At 41.6% G+C, this 25,438-nt stretch overlaps 2 protein-coding genes across 3 annotated transcripts in view; both read left to right on the top strand.

Annotated features, from left to right (window-relative positions):
• Nucleotides 1–25,438, top strand: part of LOC131228246 (hydroxymethylglutaryl-CoA lyase, mitochondrial-like) — a 97,467-nt gene that overhangs the window by 60,501 nt on the left and 11,528 nt on the right. The gene's annotated exons all lie outside the window — the stretch shown is intronic.
• LOC131226825 (uncharacterized) lies at nt 1,248–25,220 on the top strand. The gene is made up of 9 exons (XM_058222547.1): nt 1,248–1,300; nt 3,782–3,839; nt 3,878–3,976; nt 8,687–8,866; nt 16,356–16,436; nt 16,530–16,693; nt 19,389–19,525; nt 23,134–23,249; nt 24,382–25,220. The coding sequence occupies exons 1-9, from the start codon at nt 1,248–1,250 to the stop codon at nt 24,673–24,675; spliced, it is 1,182 nt and encodes a 393-aa protein (XP_058078530.1). The 3' UTR covers nt 24,676–25,220.

Raw genomic sequence — 25,438 nt, forward strand, 5'->3', positions numbered from 1 at the left:
TTAAGCGTAGCAGCCAACTTTCTAAGTATTCAAACTTAAAAATCTTCATAGAAGTCAAAATATCATAGGATCGATTCCACATTTATAAGCAATTTGATTTACTTTCATTGCTCGATCATAAAATATTTTCATCCACTGATATCATTGTCAAATCTTCTCTATATAAATTGGACATCTTTATTGAACTTCTCTAAAAAAGCTTCTACATCATTGCCATTTGTTAAATGCCACTTAATACCTAAAAAAAAAAGCAGTTTCTGATGTTCTATTGTTTGGATACATGGAACCTCCGTAATTAAAGATCTTATATGGTTGTAACTTGTAAGTTGCTCAAAGGCGGGGTGAATATGAGAATGTCATTAATTAGTTTTGACAGGTGTTCCACTAAGAACCTAGCTCATATGATGGGTCAATTCTTTTATCACATGCTTCATATCTGGGAATCTTTTTCTGATTAAGAAACATAACTGGAAAGAAAATCTACACAATTGATTGTAGCAATTCATTGTCTGCATTGGAAGTGGGGAATCCTTGTCAATGAGGAATGATTATAGTGTTTGTCCAAACCCAGTTGTTTGATAGTACTTTTTGGCAACCACTTGAGATTTGCACTAATTAAGTGTAAGATTTGTGTGGTTCATGGATCCATGGTCGACAGTGTGCACTACCACCAAGTTGTACTTCAGAAAAAAAATGAGGCCTTTTGCGATTCACGGTGAAAAAAAGAGAAAATTGTTGCATGCTTAAGCACCCAAACACCAAGCATTTTGTTGAGTACACTCAGAGAGCACCTCCAGGCTCCAACCACAATTTTGTGGTAAACCCACATGCTAGCTAGAATATATATTTGGCACACTAATGTACATTTGAATATAAGGGTACCCTAAAGGGTTGCAAGATCTCAGTTTCTATACTTGCATTGATATGTTCTTTTGGCTTAATTTTTTTTTGTGCATTGGAATTCAGGTACTTGAATTTTTGAAATGAGTTTTAAAAGTCCTTTCATCTGAGGCGAATCGGCCCTTCTGGTATTGCTGTTGATCCAGTGCTTGCATCCAAGGCCTTGCTTAGTTGTTCGTGGTGGAGAACTTGCTTATCGCGCATATATGTTCCCATTTCCCTTCTGATATCCAGCTCCAAAGCGTCGTTTAGAGGAGCCAATTGGTTTTGAGAACTTGCCAAACTTGAACGGCGTTGGTAGATTTCAAACATTTTCCTCCAGTTCTTGCTGGCTGGGTATCGGTGAAATGGAAATGGGAATGATTGAAGAGAGGAGGCGCAGCTCTTCCAACAGTGGCAGGTATGTCTTCACAGGTTGAAGATGTTCTGTTATGGTCTACTGGATTTTCTGTTTTTCCCCCCCTTTGCATAGGCCTAAGACTGATGAAGAGCCTTATGAATGAGAAGTTACAGTGTAATGCCTTGATTCATGCGTGCATGCAAGTTGGGTCCATGTTTTGGCAATCCACATGGTTAGTATAATGGCCCCATGTTTCATGGGGAATGCCTCAAGAATGTCCCATTTTGGAAGTTCACAACCCTTTTGACTGTGGGGTGCAAAATAGACTGCTAAGACAAATAAGTCAACAGTCTGGAAAAAAAAAAGGCACTGATTGGATTGCTAGGATCGTCAAATTTAGAAGATTTCGGGGCTTCCCCCGTCCGCAGTGAGGCCATCAAATTGATGGTATACATCATCAAATCACGGGCTTCACTGGCACGAACTGAGTGCATCAGGACATTATTCATCTCGTAGTGCATCTGGATCCCATAATTTCTCCCGTGAATGTACCTTACAAGAACAGTTACTTGAGTTTCATATGTTGGTGCCTAATTGTCCGTTGTTTTTGCTTTGCACTTATCAATCAAATAACCTGCTTCAATAATGATGTGAAAGATGAATAACAAATAAAATCGAACCATTCCTTAGGTTATCCATAGCTTTGCTAAGTGCACGCGTGTGCAATAAAGGCTCATGTACATGCCGCCCATGTGCCAGCATGGCACATAGCTGCAGGATCCAGTCCATCCATCAGGTTGGTCCAACCTTCTTCATGTTTTCCTATCAATAAATCTGGTCCACTCAACATGTGGGCCCCAATATTGGAAATAGGTGAATGGGTCAAAAAACTTCAGCCAAGTTTTTTAGAGCCGTACATTTGTTTTACAAACTGTGGCCCACGTGATCCGTTGATCAACCTGATTCTTGGGCCAGGGCATCAATATAGTGGTTCCTTTCTGATGGATGGATTGGATCTTGTACCTATCATGCCATGCTGTCAGGAGCGGTGTGTACATGAGCTTTATTGCCCGCACGGGTGTGCTTAGCAAAGCTCAAATTGGTGAATCTGATGGGTTCATGTGTAACACATCAGCTCTGCTAAGTGTCACATGAGTAGGATTAGAATCCCACTCAAGACTTGGCAGTGCATCATACGTGTGCGAGGTCCAGAGCATTCATCATGTATGCCCTACTGTGTAGGTGTGCTGGTACAGAATCAGCTCAGTCCACTCATCAGATCGGCCACATGTGCATGAAGAGAATTGATGGCTAAAAAATGTCTACTTGCAATACATTTGATTTACACCTGTGTACTGAAAGGTGGTTTGTTGTCAAAGGGTTTAAATAATTAGCAGAATAGCTGTTTGTCTACACATTATTACTTGAATAATCTTAATCGTGAGATAAACTCCTGGAGCTTGATGCTTGTTTTTCATATTGTCCTTTTCCTCAGAATTTGAGCTAGTTCCTGCATTGGCTGACCTCTTCATCTTCTTGTGCTGCTTTTGTCTATGTGAACTTTTTAATGGAGGGATTTCATGTTCCTTGAAATTCTGGATAAGCTGAATTTTGTGCTCTTGTACCATATGGCCAACTCTAAATGGGTTCCCTTGTATAATATTTTCACATGCACAAATCCAATCTTAAGATTTGTTGCTAGTGCTTTTATTGCATTCGCAATCTTAAGGTTCATAAGCTGTCGATACTTTGTTAAATCAAGAGTTTGGTAACCATTATTAATGGCTCAATAGGATTTTATCATTTACTTGGGGTTTGTTTGGGCAGGGGATCCTGCAAAATTGGGATTAGGTCGAATCCTGATTTTGGCAAGCCCCATGCCTTCCATGTAGGATTCCCTGCACTAAAACTGCTTTATCCTCCGCATAAATACAATTAAGGAATTCTTAGAAAAAAAAAACAAAAAAGAAGAAGAAGAGAGGCACTAATTGCATTTATGCGGAGCAAAGTTGCCGCTTTAATGCTGTGAATCCTATGCTTAGGGCCTAGGAGTTAATCCTGATTTTGCGGAATCCCCTATCCAAACGGGCTGTTAACTTTTCGTAACTAATTTGTCAATATATCAATCTGACCTTTAGGGTGCGTTTGGATGTCTGCCAAACGTGTATTCGAACAGATAAAATCAGTAGTGGCTGAAAAAGAGGTGCAATGCAAACAATTTCTCTGTAGTTCACATTTTTGGGTTGAGAAGTGCTACTTTTAGCACTCTTACTGATGCCTGTCTAGGAAAAGGCACTACAGCAAATGCCAAACACTTTGAATGGTTATCAGTTTCAATGAAATATCCTCTCCAAAGCAGTTGATAGTGAAATGGGACCTTACACTGTATAAAATCTTTTCCATTTCTCTTTGAATGTCAATGATTACATTCCAATTTTGTAATTTTTGTTCCATGGTTCTCATCTATTATATTGTAAACTTAGATTTTTTGCTTAAGAAGATGGCTCTATTGAATGGCTGTAATGAGTTCTTCCCTTGCAGTGAGGAATCCACAAGAGAGACATTCCAATGGAGAAGCTATTCAAGGGAAAATTTCCAGGTAACCTGTCAAATCCAAGGATCTCATCGCTTGGTTAGAGTAGAGTATTTGATAGTGCTTGTGGTTCACCGCATTCACAAAACCGTCAATATGGCACACAATGCAATTACAAGGACACGGGATACCGAACAAATAAGGTGTTGTTAAATTCCGAATGTGCTTCTTTATTATTGTAGAATCTTCATTTGATTTTATTTTTTTTTCTAAATGTGGGAGTGGTGAAATATTTAGATACTTGTAGAAATAACTCATGATTGGGAAAACTTGAGGGGAGAAGTGTCTGACTGATAAATGTTCCTCGACCCTATGATTTGTCATCTACATTCAATGATGGAAAACTCAACACTCAAAACTCAATTAGGCCTACTGCAAAGTTTTGAATTGGACCAGTCGACCTCGTGACTTGCATGAGTTGGAGACTGGAGTTTTCATATTTGATGAAAAAGAATGCACACATACATACATACACACGCGCATGCGCACATTTTTGTTTGTTTGTTGATCATTATCGCTGCAAAATGAGAAGCCTCAGGAAAATATTATAAGTGCTAACTGCTTACATACATCAATTGCTTAAGAGTCCTGTCTAAGGCCTGTCCTCAGTAAGTTTTCGTATCCTTTCTCACCACCTCAATCCAAGTCCTTTTAGGTCTTCCTCTAATCATCTTTCAAGCCCTTAAACCTTACCATCTACGCTGTTTGGTGCACATGAACATGCCATGTAAATTTGCTCCCCATCATTGTATCTCCTAGTAGAGTACTTCTCCGCTGCTTTGTTTGACCTCTTTTCAATTCTATCATATTCTTCCCACACTTCCATCTCAGCATCCTTATCTCTACAGCTCTATAACCTCGGCTCATTGCCACATCCCAAGTGCTTCCCCAAGTGTAGACCATGCAACATTCCTCATACAGTCTTGTCGTGAATGAGTCAACCGACACCCAAGTGCTAACCTAGCAACTTGAAGAGGAGAAATCACAAGAAAACTTTGGAAGGCAAGAGAAATTGTATTGCACTAGAACATAAGAGAGCTTATAACTTTCTTGGGTGCTTTTCAAATGACGACCCCTCCTTATATAGAGGTAGGAAGCTTCTAGTCTCTCTACATGAATGTTTAGGATGATTCCACATGACGACCATCCGACAGCTAAGAGGATTCTAGAAAGTTTCTAGAATTCTCTAGCTACAAGAAGGTACCAGAGGACTTCCAAAAATGTCTTCAACTCTCTAATCGTCTCTAGAATATTGTACACATAAAAACAACTATGTACAAGGAGAGTTGATGATGCAGGACATGAAATTAAATATGACATGCAAGATTTCAAGCTTTAGATCATACCAATTTTAAATAATCACAAAATTCCACGTCCCACATACAATCAAACATTCAACAAGGGGAATCTATGGGAGTCCAAGCCTACACATGTTTAGGGCTTGATCAAATAAAATTATAAACCAAACAATGCCCAAAGGAGTGTAAGATTCATCCACTCTTGCAAAGGATTGTTCCTCAATTCAAGAGATTCACCATGTTTCAATTTAGGGAAAGTCTAGGGTTTGTAAAAGTTGAAAAAACTTGAAATTTGGGATTATCTAGGGTTAGGGTTAGGCATTTAAGGCAAGAGAGGAGTGAAATAGAAGGGGGAGAATAACCTGAGATAGTCCACATGTGTGGACAGCAACCCAGCCCATACACACATGCGTGGGTTCCTGTCCGTACGTGTATGGGGCCCACGAAACTGGAAACAGCCAGCTAGGGGTTGGTCGGCCAGGGGAGGTCCACCATCATACCAAGTTTCACGTTGATTCGTGGTCCAATGTGTGCGTGGTGTTCCGCAGAAGTTTCAGCCCCCCGGTGCGCTAGAATTTGAAAATCTTCTGTAAATGAGAATTTGAGTGAAAAAAAAAGATAAATCTGAAGATGGAAAGTGTTCACTCCCCAAGTATAGGGTTGTGATGTAGTAATAAACTCAGTAAGACCGAGGTCGAATCCCAAGGGACTGAAACCTGTACGTAATCTGAAAATAACTAGAACTAGAACTAAAATAAGATGAAATCTAAATCGAGTGTGATTTGAGGAATAATGATGAAATAATTATTTAAAACTTAAAGAATTCAGGAATAAGAAACTAGGGATTCAAAGGATCCACTTGTAGAGATCAGGGAGATCTTATGCCTGCTTCATAACTCATGAAAATTAAATTGAACTTCCTCTGATATTATTTTAAAGAGATGAAAGGTATATGAATTAGAATGGATTCCCTCACCAAACCATGCCTAGGAGAAACTCAACAAAAGAATTAAACTAATTACCAACCAATCAGATGATTATGAAGGTTAGGAAGGGTACCATCATCCGACTATGCCCTGGAGACGATGGTGAAAAACAGGGCTTCCTGATGTCATACACATCAAAAGGGAAAAAAAATATTCAAAGCCATTGCAGACCCATTGTAATTTCAGTCGCAACAGACCATTAAAGACTAAAAACATTCCTTTAATAATCAACCAAAATCAAATTTAGTTCATGAATAAAATAAAGTCTCCCATCTGACTACAAGCTTCACCTCTTAGCCCTAGCTAAGAGGTTTAGCCGATCACGGGCATGATTAGGCTAAACTCCAATTAAAAAGAAGAAGAAGAAAAGAAAAGAAAAACCCGGTCGGCCTCTGCTCACGTCCAGCCCTACATCCATGTTCCACCCGAGATCCAGCTCACGTTCAACCCCTTTCGCTGCTCACAGCTCCACGTTCCAATTGCCCTCCGTTCCCATCTTCTCTCCTGCCCTTTATCCCCGTAAAACGGTGTGCAACTCCCTGCGCAATTAGGAACAGCATGCGAGACGGAGCCTTGCGGAAGCCGGGCGCATTTTCTTTTTAGAAACTGCTTTCGCACGCAGTCAGCGGCGTTAGGAGTAGGTTTCCGGAGTGCTGATTGTCGCGGCTCCACATCTGCCCTCTTGGTGGTGCTCGTCTTGAGTCTGGTCTTCGTCTGGACGAATCAGATCAACCGTCCGATTAACAGGGGTGGACCACAGCCTCCCGGATCATCCTGACCGCAGGAACAGAGGCAGCGCACGACGGACGTTGTGCTGATGGCGGGGCCCACTTCACTGTTGTTTTGATAAATCCACGCCGTCCACTGCATTCTGCTCGAAAAAACAGTAAGAAATATCTGGTTTCAGATTGGATTCTGTGTGGCCCACAGAATATTGTATTCTGCCATCCATCCTGAGTTTGATCGAGTCTTTCCCGTGTGTACGCGCATGGGAGCAGATAGCCAACATGGCGTCGACCTTTCCGAGCTCCGTTACAAGATGGATGGTTTGGATCGACCCTTTGGGCCATGATGATGGCCCACCAGCTTCCGCAGTCTGATCGTCTGCGTAACAGAGGGGACGGCTCTTGCTGTTGTTGAAGGAGCTCAAGTCCAGGACGGTTTGACCGTCCTGGAGTTTCTATGCACGCCTGGTGCATTTGCACATAGTGCACACCCAGCTCAGGTGGGGTCCACGATGATGTATATATCAAATCTCCTCCAACCATCTTCTTCCTCTTTTTATTTAAGCCGTTGAGTCCAAAACTGAAGCGTATCCAGAGATCAGGTGGGCCCCATATCACTGTTTTGGTGACTGATCTGTCAACTGGGCCACTTTCACAGTGATCTAAGAGCTGAAATTCGACGTGTACGGTTCATTTATAGTCGTCAGGCCACGTATGGAGTTTTGAATTGATCAGATGGTGGGAACCCTATGATCTTACATTCTGGACACTTTTCAGGCCACTTGAGCTTCAATTTCTCGATTTTCTTGGATCCCTAGCATGCAAATATGTCGATCTTGGTTTCCTGGTGTCCGTCACTTGCCTTGGTGACTTCAGACCGTTAAATCCATGCTTTTAGTACCATTTCCCAGTCCAGGCTCGTGAATACGCCCTGCATCACGAACACGATTAAATCAGGCCGTTAAACAGTACTATGTTTGTAAATCTTGACAATAACTGGGGTCTGATATGCAATATTTGACCCTCAACAGAAAGGCTGTGGGAGATGATGAATGTGGAGTGTAGGAGGTGGGGACGATTTGGGATGGTTGTGGTTTTGCACTACGGTAATTAGCCCTTTGATGAATGGAGGGTTTCGCACCTGATTAGGTTCTTTAACTCTGAGGAATAAAGAAGAAAAAATGCAGAATTTTATTCATAAACTTCAATGAAAAAAATCTACATGGGGTTGCCTATTTATAAGAAAACCCTAACCCAAAAGCCGCGCCATGTGCGCACACTATTACTTAGAGACGAAGTAACAAAAATAACAACTAATCAACGCAATGAAAATCGTTCATGATGTTTCTAATAACGATAATAAGCAAAACTCAAAATCATAAATCATCTAGGGTAGTGGGCCATGATCATGAGATCCAATGGTGGAATCCCTATGATGATCGGGTCTACTCCAATGCTCCATAGCACGACCCTCTAACTAAGAGGTCTTCCATAGATGTCATCGTCGATCCAGATCGATAGTGGGACCCTCCTCCTTGAGTATGTGCATAGGGTGGGGGGCGTGCGCGTGCGCACAATGTCCTCATCAGTTGAAACGGCTATAAGCCCATGTCAAGGAGACATGGAAATGATCGATCGTGACATCATGCTGCCTTCTAATTTCTCAGTTTAGATTCCTCATTCTTGATAGCTTTATTTAGATGTTGCACGCTTTTCTCTTTATTTAGTTTTCAGTTACTATTATCTGAATTCCTTGATGTATTAATCATATTTGTTCCATCACCTCTTTGTGATTCAAGCGGTGTATAATATGGAGTTTTTTGTTTTTGTTTGCATAATTGCAGTTTTTAAGTGATATTCCAAAGTTTGTAAAGATTGTGGAAGTTGGGCCAAGGGATGGATTGCAAAATGAGAAGAATATTGTACCTACAGCTGTAAAGATTGAATTGATCCAAAGATTGGTTTCTTCTGGTCTGCCTGTTGTCGAGGCTACAAGCTTTGTTTCACCAAAATGGGTACCACAGGTAATGTACCTTTGGTTTTTCTCTCTCTGTCTTTCCTTATTTTATTTTATTTTTTCCCTCTATACCTTTTATGATGACTTGCTTTAAAAAAAAAAAAAAAAGCAACGTGATAATATATTAAAGAAGAAAGGAGAGAATACAAATAACAGAAAGAAAAAAAACAAATCTGCTGAGGTAGCAGACAGGCACTAAAAGCCTAGAAAACAAAGATTGCTATCTATCAACCCCTTGGAATTGACTGCCCATTCGATCATAAGCCTTTTGGCCCTAGAGCCAACTGCATTAGCAGATGACGATTTGTCATTGAAGCATCTTTCGTTTCTCTCTTCCCAAACAGACCACCAGATTGCTAAAATGGCCATTCTCCAAATAATAGTTATGGTTTTTCCTAGTTTGAACCCTTGCCAAGTCGATAGCAGGTTGAGGGATGAGTCTGGAATGCACTAACTAACTCTGAACCGCTGGCTGAAGTCGGCCCAGATTTGAGAAATAAAAGGGCATTGCACTAGAAGATGATTCACCATCTCTGCATCTTGCATACAACATAAGCATACATTCACTATCTGCATCCCCCTCTTTCTGAATTATCGATGGTTAAGATTCTGTTTCGACCCACCAGCCAGCCGAAACAGATGAATTTGGGGGGAGCTGTGTACCTCCAAATGAATGGGGAAGCAGGGACTGGTGGATCCGATATAGGAGCGATGTAGGAGTAGAGGGATCTGATCGTGAAAGAGCTGGTGTTGTCAAGCCTCCAGATAAGTCTGTCGGGCGAGGATTGGTCTGGCATGGTCTTAGAGATGCAGTCTAGAAGCTTCGTATATTCAGTAAGCTCATAATCATGGAGGTTCCTAGAGCATCTCACGTCCCAGACAGTTTGGCCAGCGGAAACTGAGAAACAATCAAAGATGAATATTTTTTTTGTTTGGGGCGAGCCGGTAGATGTTAGGAAAGCGGTTTTTCAACAGGTCTTCACCCACCCATAAATCTTCCCAAAATCAAATAGCAGATCCGTTTCCCAATTCGAAACATATGTTCTGAAGGACTGCCTGCTTCGACCGCAAAATCCCTTTCCATAAATAGGAGGCCCTGTAGGAAGAAGAGTCCTTGGTCCACCATCCACCTGGGGAGGAGCCGTATTTGCCTTTGATTATCGAGGTCCAAAAGGCATCGCCTTCAGCACCTAGCCTCCAGGTTCATTTATCGAGCAGGGCTTGATTCATAATTTTCAGATTTTTAACATTAGCACCTCCATCTCGGAATATCTTGCAGACTTCCTTCCACTCAAGGAGATGGATCTTCCTTTGATTTTCCTTACCGTACCACAGAAAATCTCTCCTAAGGTTGTCGATAGCCTTCAACACTGAAGCAGGGCATCTAAACAGGGACATGAAGTATAACGAAAGGTTGGAGAGAGCTACGTTGATAAGGGTTAGCCGGCCTCCCAAGGTTAAGTAGCGACACTTCCATCTTACCAGGTGATTCTGGAACTTACAGATAATCCTGTCCCACAGCGCTTTAGGGGGAGGGCCAATGGATAGGGGAAGGCCCACAAAAGAGGTGGGAAACGAGTCTGCAGGGCAGCCAAGGATATCAGCAAAACTGTGGAGGACTTCTGATGGCACGTTGATCCCGAACAACTTCGACTTCGCTATGTTTATTGTCAGCCCAGAAACAGGCTCGAAACAGTAGAGGGCCGTGTGAAGGTTTTCAATGTTTGTCGCAGTTGCGTCGGAGAAGTTGAGAGTGTCATCGGCAAACTGGATGTGAGTAATGGGTGAGGACAACCCAGGCATATGTATTCCTCTCAGAATTCCTTCGTCCTGACCTTTCGACATCATTTTGGACAGAGCCTCACCTATGATGAGGAATAGGAAGAGGGATAGGGGGTCCCCTTGGCACAGCCCTCTTAAACTCTTGAAAAAACCCTTAGGGGAGCCATTAAGCAGGATTGAGAAGTGAGCCGAGCCTATGCAAGCTTCAATCCACCTTCTCCACTTGATCCCGAATCCCATTCGGGTAAGCATATAATGGAGGAATCTCCAGTCAACATGATCGTATGCCTTGGCGATATCCAAAAAATGCCTTTGGTACCTGACTTCTGACAGGAGTGGAGGACTTCGTTGGCAATAAGGGCACAATCCATGACCTGTCTTCCTCTAATGAAGGCATTCTGATTAGGCAAGATTAACTTCCCTATGACTCTCGATAGGCGAGTGGTCAAGACTTTGGTGAGGATTTTGTACGGGCTCCCAATCAAGCTGATTGGTCTGAAGTTCGAGAATGAACTTGCACCAGCCACCTTAGGGATGAGGGCAATGAAGGAAGCTCTGAGCCCTTTCAAGAGTCTGCCTCTATTGTGAAATTCATGGATGAAATGGAGGACATCCAGATAGACGATCTCCCAGCAGGCTTGAAAGAAACTGATCGGGAATCCATCTAGTCCAGGTGATTTGTCACCTCCCAGAGATTTAACAGCTGCCTTGACCTCTTTCTCTGTGAATTGGGGTTCAAGAAGCTCGGCTTCAGCGGTATCCAGACTGTTGAAGTGAACGAAATCGAGTCGTGGTCTAGCTCGGTTATCAGAGGAGAGGAGCGTTTTGAAGTGGTTGATGGCAAGGTCTGCTATTGCCTGTTTATCTTCAGTGCAGACTCCATTATCCGTGATGCTGAATATAGCCTTGGATCGGTAATGCATGTTGGCAATACTATGGAAATACTTGGTGTTTTTGTCACCCTTTGCAACCCATCTGGCTCTAGATTTTATCTTCCGTGAAGCCTTGTCTTCCAAAGCCCTAGCCGATAAGGCCTGGATGATTTGGATACGCCTGCCCAGGATATCAGTCGAAGATGTAAGCCCTTTGGACTTAGAATTGATGCGTTGAAGTTCTGACAATAGGGAGTCCGATTCAGACTCTCGTCCGGAATTCCTCATGATGCCACTCTTTCAATTTAAGCTTGAGTAGTCTGAGCTTGCAGATTAGCTTATGCCCTGTGTAACCTTCGACCAGAAAATTCGACCACCAATTTGCAATCTTCGACTTGAGACCATTTATTTTGAGTCACGAGGAGTTAAACCTGAATGGTTTCGGACCCCAGTTGTCTTCTTCCATCAAAAGCAGCAGCGGACAGTGATCTGAAGTAGTTCTTGGAATAGCAATTTGAATGACTAAGGGGAAGGCCTCGATCCATTCAGGCGATACGAGAAACCTGTCTAGCCTGGATTGGATGGGGCTTTTGCGACCATTGGTCCACGTGAATTTTGCCCTAGATAGTAGGAAGTCGATGAGCTCTTGGGATTGGATCCAATTGGAGAAGAGAATCATGGCTAGAGAGACCCTTCTCTTACGGGAATGCTCTTCCGCAAAGCGAATAACGTTGAAGTCGCCAACCACACAATAAGGCCCTGAGAAAGATTGTCTTGCTTGGGTTAGTTTGTCCCATAATTCAGATCTGACGGAATCAACAATAGGACCGTAAACAGAAGAAATAAGGCAATGAAAATTGGAGGACTTATCTTTCAGTATAACCGACACCGAGAAGACGCCCATCGAAGAGGACTGGAGATCCCACTTAGAAGAATTCCATGCTACGAGGATGCCTCTCGAGCTTCCAATGGCGTCAAGAGAGACCCACTTTGCTTCATTCACTTTCCACAGGGTGGCCAGCAAACTATCTTTGAAGAGAGGGACCTTAGTCTCCTGGAAGCAGATGACATCTGGATTTTTTCTCCTCATGGAGGCTTTTATAAGGCTTCTTTTCTGCTTAGAGCCCACCCTCCTAACATTCCAGGAAATAATCCTCATTTGGGAACAGAGCTTCCCTGATTACCCTACCTTCGATGCTTAGCTTTGGAAGCTGATTTGAGACCTGGACTTGGTTCCAGACGTTGGAGCTCGCGGCTGCTGCTGGATTTGGGGGTGTGTTTCGATAGAGATCTGGTCTTTGAGAAAGGTCTTCCTCTGTTTTCGATACACTGGAATAGGGCAACGTAATCCTCCATCTTATCCCCGAAAGACAACCCGAGTGATCTGCCTACATGCCTGACTGCTTCTCTCATCCAACACTTATTATGGATCTTATATAGAAGGTCTGATTTGTTCTCGTTCGACGGTGTTGTCACGGTGGCTTGATGTTGCTGGAGAGGGATTTCGGCGCACATCTGTAGAGGCTCTGCTTCTAACACATCGCCCGAGGAATTCTCTTGGAATAACGTGATGGGGCCCAGGTCTACGAAGTTACCCGATGGAGGGATGGAGTTGAGGGGAGAAGAGGGGCGGGACTGATAGTCCGAGTAGCCAGAGTTCAACGCCTCTCTCCCAAAGAGGTCGTCTTCGGAATCGCAACAAGGATTCTTGCCTGCTACTTGGAGGGGGGGAAGCAAGAGGTTCAGGATCTTCCAGTTCACCATAGGGGACTCGATATGGTTGGGACTACCGTGCATGATGTTGGAGGGGGAGGATGTTGGTGGGCGAGAGGTAATGGCTAGAGATTGATTTTGGGTTGGATAGATTGGTGCGTCTGGGATAGTCGACTGAATACGATCTGGGTCTTAGCAAGACCCGATCTCAGGAGGGGGAGCGAACGCATGCGACGGACTTAAGGGTCGAGTGGACAAGTGTCCTTGGGATGGGCTGGAGGTGCTGACGCGGGTGGACACGCGTCAGTCGCTGCAAGAGGTAGAGCCTTCGATGTGCAAGCGACTTAAAACGTATGGAGATTGATGCTGACATGGACGTCCCTCTGACCACCGCGTGCCAAGCTCCCCTAGATACTCGATCAGTGGGCCTGGCGCAGTACACATGTCTGCTGCATACAAGACAGGTGGAGCTGTATCCTTCCGCCGCGTCGGAGAGAACATCTCTCGAGAATCGGCTTCAGCAGGGGGAGACGATCGAGTTAGCGCAATGGCGCCACGTGCCCTTTGAAGGGCTAGGATGGATTCGCCGTCTCCGATGGAGGCAGAGAGGATGTCAGCAGTTAGTGATGGTGTTCCGCTGGAGCATGGATGATGTGTTCGTGCTTTGATCAACGTTGCTAGTTGGTCCACCGGAGCCGAGGAAGGACCTTCCCTGGTATGCCAAAGATCTCCCCACCGAGGGTATGCTTCATTCGGAGCTTCTCTTATCACCGGCAACTCAATGATACGTTCGTCGACGAGAACCCAGACATAGGGTGGAAGAGGAGAGTCCTTCTTTCTTCTCACCCTCATTCTGATAACTGCCAGCTCCTCTCCTAGTTTCGTCTTGGAATCCAACTCAAGGAAGGACCCGAGGCGAGTCGCTGCCGAGATGAAGAACTCGTTGGACCAGAGTTCCATGGGGATTCCCCAAATCTGGATCCAGATGTTTTCCATTCTGAAAATGGAAAAATCTTCCCATTTCATCACTTTCGCTACTGGACCTCCTGAATGCAAATGGCCCGCCATTAGCAGCATTTCCGGGTTGAGTCCAGGACAAACCTTGACCCACAACTCATTGTAACCCACTGGTTTGATATTGTAGTTGCTGGGATGAAAGCCGATAGTTTCTGCTATCCAATTTTTCACCTGAGAGATGGTGGCCCCGCCTTTGCTGAGGATGACGATAGTGTTCGTTAACTCTTCTCTGGCACGGTTGAGGGTGGCCTGACTAATGCAAATCATATTTTCCTTCTCTAAGTCTTTGGGATCTTCATTATTGAGGGCCGGTTTGGTGCTAGGTGGAGGGTCGTTCCCAATGTGTTGTTTGGAATGGTTAAATTCGGAGGGTTTTTGCTGAAGGAGAGCGTCTCTGAAAGAGAGACCTTTCATTCTCTCGGTTAGGGGATGGGAGGTTTTGGAACGAGTATCATTGGATGCTGTGGGGTTAGGATCCCTTTTCTGTTGGGCGACTCGGTTCGAGCCAAACCTAGCCCTCTGCACTAGCATGGAAATGCCTCCAAATCTTTCCCCATGTAGCATTTCTACCATGTAGCATTTCTATTGCCCTTGCTAGTTCCGTTTCGAAGGCCATTCTTACCAGAGCAAAGCCTTTGAAGGAACCGCTGGAGCGGTCTCTCGGCATAACGACGTCCATGACTGCTCCTGCTCGGCTGAAGACCCTCGGGATGTTAATGGGGAGCCACCCCTCCGGGTACCCTTTAATGAAAAGCATAGAGTATGAATCCCTCTTCCTGGTCATAGAAGAGGTAGGGGGACAATTGCGGGGCGGGATTTGCTTTCAGCCATTCGCTCCCTGATCTTTAGACTCTGCCGCCTCATCGTCAGACGCTGTCGGAGATTCCGATCCCTTCGAAGCTCTACTTCTGTTGGATGGCCCCGATCCGTCCTCAGTCTTAGCTGCTACGGTATGGGGATCGTGGTTTCTTCTCGTCATCATCGTCTTCATTCTCCACTGCAGAAATCACCTTTCAATTTTTATTTTTTTTAAAAAAAAAGGGAAAAAAAGAGGTGAATTTCATCAAAACATAGGAAATCTTCCAAGGATCAAATTGAACTTTTTGGTGCACAAAATGTTTCTGCCTTTGGGGTTCACTATTTAATACCAACAGCACTTGCAACTTATGATACCCATGAGGATGACGGAAACGGAGACGACTGAGCGCGGATGACGGAAACGGAGACGACTGAGACGATGACTGAAACAGACGCAGAAATAGGGGCCGGAGAAAGAGAGAGAGTAATCGGCTCTTATGATGACTTGCTTTCACAGTACTTCAACAGTAAACTGCTTATTCTTTGTGGAATCTTCATTCTTCAACCGAGAAAGGTTTTTGGACTATAATGCACAAAGAAAAGATAGTTGTGACTTTTAGGTAAGGCTATCTAGGGCGTGGTCCTGAACATTCCCAAGATTGGCATTATCAAACGGACCAGATGTTCACGCCCGAGCCTAACCTAATGGGCCTCAAGTTGTTTGGAGGCCAACCCATGCCAAAAGGGTCTATTAGTGAAGAAACATACACTGTTAATGGATCTATAATCCATTTATTGTTGAATGGATGGATGAATAAATGATTGATGGGCCCACTTAGGAAGGGGAATGCCTCTCAAAATCTAACCCCTTGATCAGTGGCTACAAATATTTTGAAAAAAAAAATCCAGTAATTGTCCACGCTTGACAAGAAAAAGGTTAAAGGATGCAGTTTTGGATTTTCCAATCTAGTTTGAGGCATCTCCTATCCAAGGTGGGGTACATAAGAGAATGGTTCTGGACCACCAGACGATGGGCCCACATGTACAAAACTGAAAGCATAAAAGAAAACTGTATGTTTGCTGGATCTCTCAGGACCCTATAATTCCTCTTATCTTTTTACCATTAGATCTGCCTCAGATGGTAAAGGACTTCGTTGTTTCAATGTCCTCCCGTCCACCTACTTCTGCTTCATTTTTATGCACTTTGTTTGGCATCCCACCTGCATTTTCTTGGTACATCAAAACTTCAGTCTGTCATTTTGAACCCATGAACTTCCAATTTCTGAATCATTTTGTTGCTGAAATGCATTACAGCTAGCAGATGCAAAGGATGTGATGGAAGCAATTCAAAATGTGGACGGTGTCAGATTTCCTGTGTTAACTCCCAATCTTAAAGTAATCGCTTGTCTGAAACTGATTCTAAAATCATTTAGACCATGCAAATTTGTTTGAAGAGAACAGTTGACGATTTGACGTCACATGCTCCAGGGTTTTGAAGCGGCAGTAGCAGCTGGTGCAAAGGAAGTCGCCGTATTTGCATCTGCTTCAGAGTCCTTTTCTAGATCAAACATTAATTGTAGCATTGAAGAGAGCCTCACTCGTTACCGTGATGTTGCTCTTGCTGCCAGAAAGCTCTCTATTCCTGTTCGTGGGTGCGTCTTGCTTTTCCTTTTCCTAGAAACCTATTCCTCTTGGAAGGTTCAAGGGCCCTGCAATTTCTTTCTACTGACCAAGTGAAGATTTGCCATTTCTAATGTTTGTTTTACTGGCCCAGCAAATTATTTTCTTTCACAAGATGTCTATTTCGAATGATGAGAAGGTCATATAAGTTGGTAAACCATGGTTTGAAGTTATACCATAGAGCTTTGCTAAGCGCACACCAGTGTGCAATAAAGTTATGTACATCCATCAAGCGCACACATGTGCCAGCATGGCCCATAATTGTGAGATTCAATCCATCCATCAAGTTGGTCCAAACGTATACATGTTTTCTCAAAAGTAAATCTAAGTCCACTCTGATGTAGTTCATCATCCTGATTTAGTCCAACATCCATCTTGATGTGCCGTAGTTGTCACCATTGTCACATATATTTAGATACTGTGATATCATGATATGCTAGAACTTCTGTTCTACTCTATTGCAGTGGAAAGAAAGGGGCCGGAGATACTTGAATCCCAACCGATTCATCTCATGGCATTCCAACTGGATAACTTGGTGCAGTGCTCATGGCAAATATATGTCTCAATTTTGCCAACTTAGTCATGCATGTCATTGCAGGGCAGAGATGTCAAGAGTTCATTTGTGCATTTGTATCTCATGTTTCTCTTTTATTGTTCTCTTAAATGACGAAGGTAAAGTGTTGGACAGCTAGAAGGCAGCATGAGCAGAGGTTGAGTGTTTTCGATGAGGATGTTAGAATAATGGATGCGTGGGAAGACTAAGGCCTGTTTGGCAATCTTAAAATTGAGTTTTTCTGATTTTAGTTAATAGTAATCATGTATTGGAGACTGTTAATGTGAACTTGTGCATTAGATAGAGATCAAGATATCTAAAACGTAATTACTGTTAAGTAAAATGAGATGAACTAATTTTTTAGGTGTATCCCAAACAGGGCCTAGAAGGATAAAATAAAAAATAAAAATGAAGCCATGCGAAGCAGCCTAGAAATAGTATTAATAAAAGATAAAATGATGAGAGCGGCTTGAGATGGGTCAATCATGTGCAATAGGGAATAATTGATTAGGGTTGAGGGACTAGAAAAGTGAACTGGATGAGAGGAAAACGGGCTTGGATCAAGCTGGTTAGAAGAGATTTGAGGGCCTGTTGGTTTACCGAGGATAGGGCCTTAAATAGGATTGATTGGCAAAACAGGATTTTTAAAGCTAAGCACAAAGTGCTGGGGCAAGGGCTATGATGAAATGATGAGTTCAATGGGATGGACTGATCAACCTTCATTGGTATTCATATCAAGGGACTATGCTGTAAAATGCAATAGTATTACAAGTTGGATTCGAACGATTGTGCATTAACTCAAGGGTTACTTCCTCATATTGAGTACTGAGATATGTCATTACCATTTTGGTATTTCATCTTTTGATTGAACTGAACTTAGTTGTGCATCCAAACTAATCAATTCCAACCAGTGTTCAAAATATCGGTTTTGTGTTACATATCACATCCTTGGGATACGTATACAAATCGGTTATCGCATGAGATATTTGTATCGGGTAATTTATCGCACCTTTTGGGAAACATGGGGAAACATTGGGAAATTGGTTGAATTTTTCATTGAAACTTTAGAGATTGTTAAAAAAGACCTTAATGCACAGTTTTAAATCATAACATCTCAAAAAAGAAGTGTACATAATAAGTTTCCTTTACATAGGGCCCCAAGCTATGTGTTGTTTGACTGAATTAATGCAACTATATTAAAATTTAATGCATAATATTTAGAATGTATGTGATGATCATTTCATCAAACATTCCTAAATACTTCAAAATTAGTCTCAGACTCTCAATTGACAGCTGGTTAAAGGGAAATTATATATATATATATATATATATATATATATATATATATATATAATATTTTAATATATTTTTAAAAAATTTAATTAAAAATGATTTTTTTTTCCTGAAAATTAACAAGGACTTAACAAATCAGTAGGTCAGCCCTCATACATATTTGATTTCATGTTTGGAGTGCAACATTGCAAGCAATTTGGGAGAAATTGGAAAATTTCGAAATTTCCCAATTTTTTTTCCAAATCGGACCACTTACACTCAAAATTTGAAATTAGATTGTATGTGATGATCATTTTATCAAATAATCCTAAATACTTCGAAATTAGTCTCAATTGACACTGGTTGAAGGAGAATTCTGAAAAAAAGAGGAGAACATGAAGAACCAATGGATATTGAAATCAAAGCTCCACTCCATGATTTTTCATGCAAAACATGAAGAACCAATGGGTTTATAACCATTTGACACTGATTTAACATAATTACAAAAAAAAAAAAAAGAGGATCGGAAATTGAAAATGCTCACTGAATTGAACATGTGGGATATATCGGCACTGCCTATGCGTTTCGTATTGCACACGTGGGATACACGATATATCGGCCAATATTGTTGATATTTAAAACATTGATTCCAACATCATATTAAAGAGTAAATCAGTGGTTATGTTTGGCGTTCTCGTTTTCTTTTTATCAGCTTATTGGCAATCCAAAATGATTTGATACCCGTCCTTGTGGTTTTGCATTATAACCGTTGTTTCATTAGCATTGATGTTTTCATGCTGCTACATATACTGATTTGAAGTTTCTGATTTTCAACCTTGCAGGTATGTATCATGTGTTGCGGGCTGTCCTGTTGAAGGAGCAGTGCTCCCATCAAAAGTTTCATATGTTTCGAAAGCGCTTTATGATATGGGCTGCTTTGAAATCTCCCTTGGTGATACAATTGGAGTGGGTACTCCAGGTAAGGTTATAAACTGTTTAAATAATGGCTATGACCATGTAGCAAGCAAGGTAAGGACATGGATGTGAGAGTATCTGCCCCAAGAAATAATGTGCATTGGATGAGGTTGTTTCCAAGTGGGGCACTTCCAAAACTCAGAAGTCTATTCGTAACATTGGGTAGTTTGGGAGAACCACAAGTCGTTGAAAGGGCTTCCCAGGCATACTGATCATGTTTGGTGCTTGGGAGGGTGCAGAGAACGGAATCAATAAGACGGCTAGTGTTTTCCTTTTTTATTTTCAAAGACAACAAGATTGCGTAAAGGGGAACATATTTCCCACTACAAAGAGAAAGGCAAGGAACCCCAACCTTTGCCAATGCATCATGCTAATATAATTAGCATCTCTACCAACTTGCCAAAAAAAAGAAAAAAAAAAGAAGAAGAGAGTTTAGCGCAGCAGATAAAAATCTCTGTCAAAAGCAAAAGTCCCAAGCCTTAGGTTGCACCCCTTTTACCCAATCAATAACATTAGCAGAATCCCCTTCCACATTGACGTCTTCCCCCAGAGCTGGTTGTGGATATCTTTATAGCTTCCCAAAGAGCAAAAGCTTCAGTGTTGTGAGCAAACCCCCTTGCCAAACGAGAGCGAATGCAAAATCCAAATGTTTTTTCCACCCCAAATCATGGTTATCTTGAGTACAATTTGACTCTAGCACATACCCTCATCCTTGGGAACCGGGAGCAGTGAAACATGCCCCTTGTTTTTCACATGAAGACTTCATTTCGTTTGTTGGAGGCAAGGTATTTGAAAAAGGTTACGTAATGGTCATAATGGCCATTATGTAATGGTAACAATGGGACCCATTAGATGATACGGGGGTGTAATGCCCAGTCCTTAAAAAAAGGCCCGTAAAAAGCATCATACGCCAATACGACATTTTTTCCCTAAAAAATTTCCTCTTTCTCCCCCGTTTGTCCCCATTTTATCCTTGTAGGATTGTTTTGCAACCATTTTTTTTTTTTTTTTTAATACCAGATTTACACCAATTTTCAAGATCAAAATACAAGATTTGAGTTTTTGATTCAATGAATCCAACATCTAGAGTCTATTTCAGGGAAAGTAAGAAAGGTAAAAATTTCTTTTTTCTTTTTTATTTTTTCTTGCTGCATTTGTGTTGATTCAAAATCTTACTTAGATTTGTGTTCTACGTGAGCCTATTTGCATAATTTTTCAATGTTTTATATTTTCACCATTTTTTAAATAGTTTCCAGCAATTTATTGTTTTATTTTATTTTATCTAAAATGTTTGGAGTTTAGATATCTTTCCAAAAACAGGAAAAAAAAATGTTTGCAGTTTAGATTAACAAGTAACATATATGAAGTTTAGATCTATAATGCATGCACAAAATCAACGATTTTGAACTCTTTTTCTATTTTTGGGTATTTTAGGCCAATTTCGGGTCATTTTGGGGTTGAATAGTATAAAAAATCTTTTATTTTTTCCTTAATTTTCTTAAGCAAAATGATGTATAATGGTTAAGGATATGCATCAGTGAGATGAATCCCATGGATTACATGAATTTCAGGCCGTTTTGAGGTCATTCAAGTGTACCCAACTTGGCCTGACAATATTCCTTTGAATTTTATGTTAATTTTCCCTTAAATTTCTTGAGGAAAATTGTATAAAATGATTAGAGATATGCATTGGTGGGATGAATCCCATGGATTGTATGATGGCTGTTTTAAAGTCAGTCTTAGCTTCTCAGGTTAACAGTATCATCAGGTAGCCCGAGACAATATTCTTACCAAAGAATGGCCCATTAAACCATCATATATATTTTCAAAACTAGAAAAGGCTGCATATTTGGGATCTTCCCTTTTCTTCTGGTTTTTCCTTCTTTTTCGGTTGTTATAGGGGCTGTAATAGCTGTTACGATCTACAACCCATATTGAAACAGCCACTACATAGTTGGTTCTCGTCCTTCAGAGACTACGAGTGTAATAGGAGCATCCGTCAACAAAAGGATCACCCTAAGATGATCATCTCATGGCTATTGAGAACAAATCAAATCAGATGGTTCTATTTCTCAATCTTTCTGACTTGCTCCTATGGAACCAAGGTTGAAAAGATTGAAAAAGTCAGTCATTCACAACCACTGATGAAGGAGGCTGGCTGTTATGGCCACTGTTACCATTAACAGACCTTGGTTGTAGGATGTGGTTTCACCTTATGGAGGGTAGACTTGATGTATCTATGATAGTAGGAAGAGCCTTTCACTTAAGTTGCCAGTCCCACTTAGGAAGCCCATGGTCCCTGGACACTACATGTCAAATTAGTTTATTTTCTACATTCCGATGCTGCTCTTCCATGCCTGCTTCCACCTGCCACCGATAACCAGGATAAGCATGCTAAACAAAGCTTTCGAGTCACTACTGTAATTCTTCTTCGCCAGATGCATACACAAATACAGTGGTGAGTTGAGACCCAATAGGGGACTCATAGCTGAGGTTCAAGCTTAAGCCTCTGATGGTTTGCCACTGCCATCTTACTGTTGAAGAGAACATAAAAGAAAAGTTGGGCCGTACGTAGCATTTTCTAATCTTTGCGTGAAGAAAAGTTGGGTCATACTAGCATTTTATAATCTTTGCATATCCCTGACGCTGCACAGAAGTACTATCGCTGGACTGTTCATCAGCTAGATCCAAACATGGAGTGGCTACTATGTGGAAAAACCAATTGAAATCATACCATCTGGTTAGACTTTTTCATCAGCTAGATCCAAACGTGGGTGACCGTTGCTCATATTCTCTGTTAGGGATAAATCCTACATGCCGTTAAATGGCCGGATAAATAGGATGAGGATGTACATGGGCATTATATGACTGCCAGGTTCAGCTGGAAAGTACAGCTGCTAGGTAGCACCCTGTCCCGCATTCTTCTTTATAGGTCACTTATTGGAGGGTTAAGAACATTAGATTTGGGAAATTATGGAATATTGATATGATTATGGTGGCGCCCACCAAATGAATGGTCTGGATCACAGACTATTGCAAATGTCCAAAATTATGTGAAGTTAAAAGAATAATTAATCTGTCACTGTAGACAGAAGAGGTTTCCTTAACTTCCGGACTTTCAAAAGCTGCATTGCAGAATATGCATGTTTTGAGCACTAATGTTAATTTTTTTGTTAATTCTTTATTTTCGCTGGGAGTGGATCCAATGCTTACTACTAACTGATAATAGTTGGATTTGTTATCGAGTGCTCAATGTCAGTACATGCGGCATGCTTGTATGAGATCTGGACTGTTCATCTGTTGTGCCTGCCTTGAATATGCCATACTCTAAAAATCAGATGTTCCTAGCCACTGATCAAGGGACATAATTCCTATCTAATGTTGACATTTGGCTGGAGGTGTAATTCTCAGAAGCATCCAATCAGTTGCTTGGATCACCCAATCAGTGTGATTTTTGGGCTGTGCCCCCATATGTCATAGGGCCCAGCAATGGAAGGTCTGGAAATGCCTTGTTGACTGAGATTGAATTCATGATAACTAAGATCTTAGCATGCAGCACCAGATACTCATTCTGGTTTTGTTTTCTTTACATGCTTCTTTCCTGTGTTGCAGGCACCATTGTTCCAATGCTTGAAGCTGTGATGGCTGTTGTCCCCATTGAGAAGCTTGCTGTACATTTCCATGACACATATGGGCAATCTCTTTCAAATATTCTTGTTTCCCTCCAAGTAAGCAAAACTCTGTATAATTTTCAAGAGAGTAAATCACTAACCCCATTTAATCAAAAGGAGATTTATTTATTTATTTATTTATATTTTTTAAATAAAAATAAATTGTTGACCTGATCCTGCAGTTTTATGAGTGTAGCCCATGATTTGCTGATAAAGACCATTCGTATGGTTCCCCACAAAAAGGATAGGGTATGCACCAAGAGCTCCCAGATCAGATCATCCAAGCCATTTAATTGTTGTACTTGTCTTTTCTATCATTGAATGTGGACAGCTTGATGGGAAGAATCAGGATAGTGCCCCATTGATGGTGGAGCGCATTATGTCAATGCTATGGATGATGGATCTGTGAGCCATGGGCCCCACTTGTACAAACTGAGTACTCCAGATACTGTACATATCCACAGGTTTAGGATTTCACAGTTCTTTTTTGGATAGAGAGGATCCAAATCGTGCACACGGAAAACCCTGGGAATTCATAGCGAATGAAAAACTGCGGAATCCAATAGTAATTTTGATGTTTGATTTGGAACAATGTTTTCAGTATTGGTATCGATGGATGTAATTGAATAACTGTTGATCATAAACACATGAATTTTAAGGTTAAATAACCGCTCAATCTGGAATTTTTGAAAAAAAAGTTTTTTAATTAAAAAGTACTTCAATTTGTAGATCAGCCTCCAACCACTCTAATATGATTTTTCCACACCTAATTGCAAGTTAATGGGGGAATTTTCGGTTTTTTTTTTATTTTCTTTCCAAATTTGCAAATTGGAGGTTAAAGTCCATGATATCACTCCCAAATTTGCAAATTGATAACCGACAGTATCGGCTGATACTATTGATACCCCACACACTGGTTTGGAATGCACTTTTCTACGAGGGCTGTCCTGCATAACCTTAGAAATAAAACTTCAGTATGTTTTTGGGGAGAAATTTATATCCAGTCTTTGTAGTACAACCTTGGAAATGGAAATCAATTTCTATACTTTTCATTCCACAAATGGTGGAAAAGTCGGATCCCATGTAAATCGAGTTCATTGCCTAAGTATTCAACGTTTTGAAAGACCCCCTCAAAACCAAGCAGTCTTCTAAGGATCAACTCTGGAATTGTTTTCTTCTATTTTAACAGATGGGAATCAGCACCGTGGACTCGTCTGTTTCTGGCCTTGGAGGGTGCCCATATGCCAAGGGTGCCTCTGGCAATGTGGCTACTGAGGATGTCGTGTATATGCTCCATGGGCTCAGTGTAAAGACCAATGTGGATCTTGGCAAGCTCATGTCGGCTGGAGACTTCATTTGCAAGCATTCGGGACGTCAGTCGGATTCAAAAACAGCCATTGCTTTGAGCTATGGCGAATGCATCCAAGTTAAAACGGTAATGTTATTGGATAATCCTTCATCTAGTAATAGACTCTGGAAATAAAGAAATATCAATGATCTTCGCAGAAAGTATTGCTGGGTGTGGAAATCTCCAAAACATGTTACAATAATGCAAAAAAAAAAAAAAAAAAAAAAAAAAGGAGGAAATTTGCATTCCAACAGGTTGTGCTCAGCCAAAAAGTTTTTGCAGTACTGTTCAGGATTTGAGCTTGTACAAGCTGGGCTAGTGGGGACCAGGGTTCTGTGATACAAACCAATGTATTCAAACCCGGACCGGGCCTCGATATGTTTACGTGGGCCGTTCAGTCAAGAGGTAGACCGACTGGTTCAGCCCATGGCATTAGCTATAAATAGATGATAGGAATTAAGCAACTAAAATCTAGCACACTTGATAGTTTGCTTGGTTTGTATAGCCAACAAGTCCAAATTGACCAGATTTTGAATATTTTCTTGCCTGAAGCAGGTGTAGGTAACCTGAGTGGTTCACGTGGCCGGTTCCAGCCCAACGTACTATCAGCTTTTAGGGTGTGTTTAGATTATTGAAAACCATAGTAACATAAGAGTAAAACTCACATTATTATTGTTTTCCTTTGATTGGATATTGCCAACTGTCAAATCACTGGAATCCTTTGGAATCTCGGCATGGCAAGAATGGGTGCACGTGGGTTAACGTGACATAGTTTCATGGGCCCCACCATGAGGTTTGTGTTATATCCACGCAGTCCACCCATCTTGTGTGATCATTTATGCAATGAGACAAAAATGAGGCAGATACAAATTCGAAATGGACCACATGACAGCTAGCA

This window comes from Magnolia sinica, chromosome 15, assembly GCF_029962835.1.
Source record: "Magnolia sinica isolate HGM2019 chromosome 15, MsV1, whole genome shotgun sequence".
Classification (NCBI taxonomy): domain Eukaryota; kingdom Viridiplantae; phylum Streptophyta; class Magnoliopsida; order Magnoliales; family Magnoliaceae; genus Magnolia; species Magnolia sinica.

Coding starts and splice junctions, on each gene's coding strand:
- LOC131226825 (XM_058222547.1), top strand. CDS start 1,248: ATGGAAATGGGAATGATTGAAGAGAGGAGGCGCAGCTCTTCCAACAGT. Junction 1,301..3,781: donor AGCTCTTCCAACAGTGGCAG/GTATGTCTTCAC, acceptor CTTCCCTTGCAG/TGAGGAATCCACAAGAGAGA. Junction 16,437..16,529: donor TGTTAACTCCCAATCTTAAA/GTAATCGCTTGT, acceptor CACATGCTCCAG/GGTTTTGAAGCGGCAGTAGC.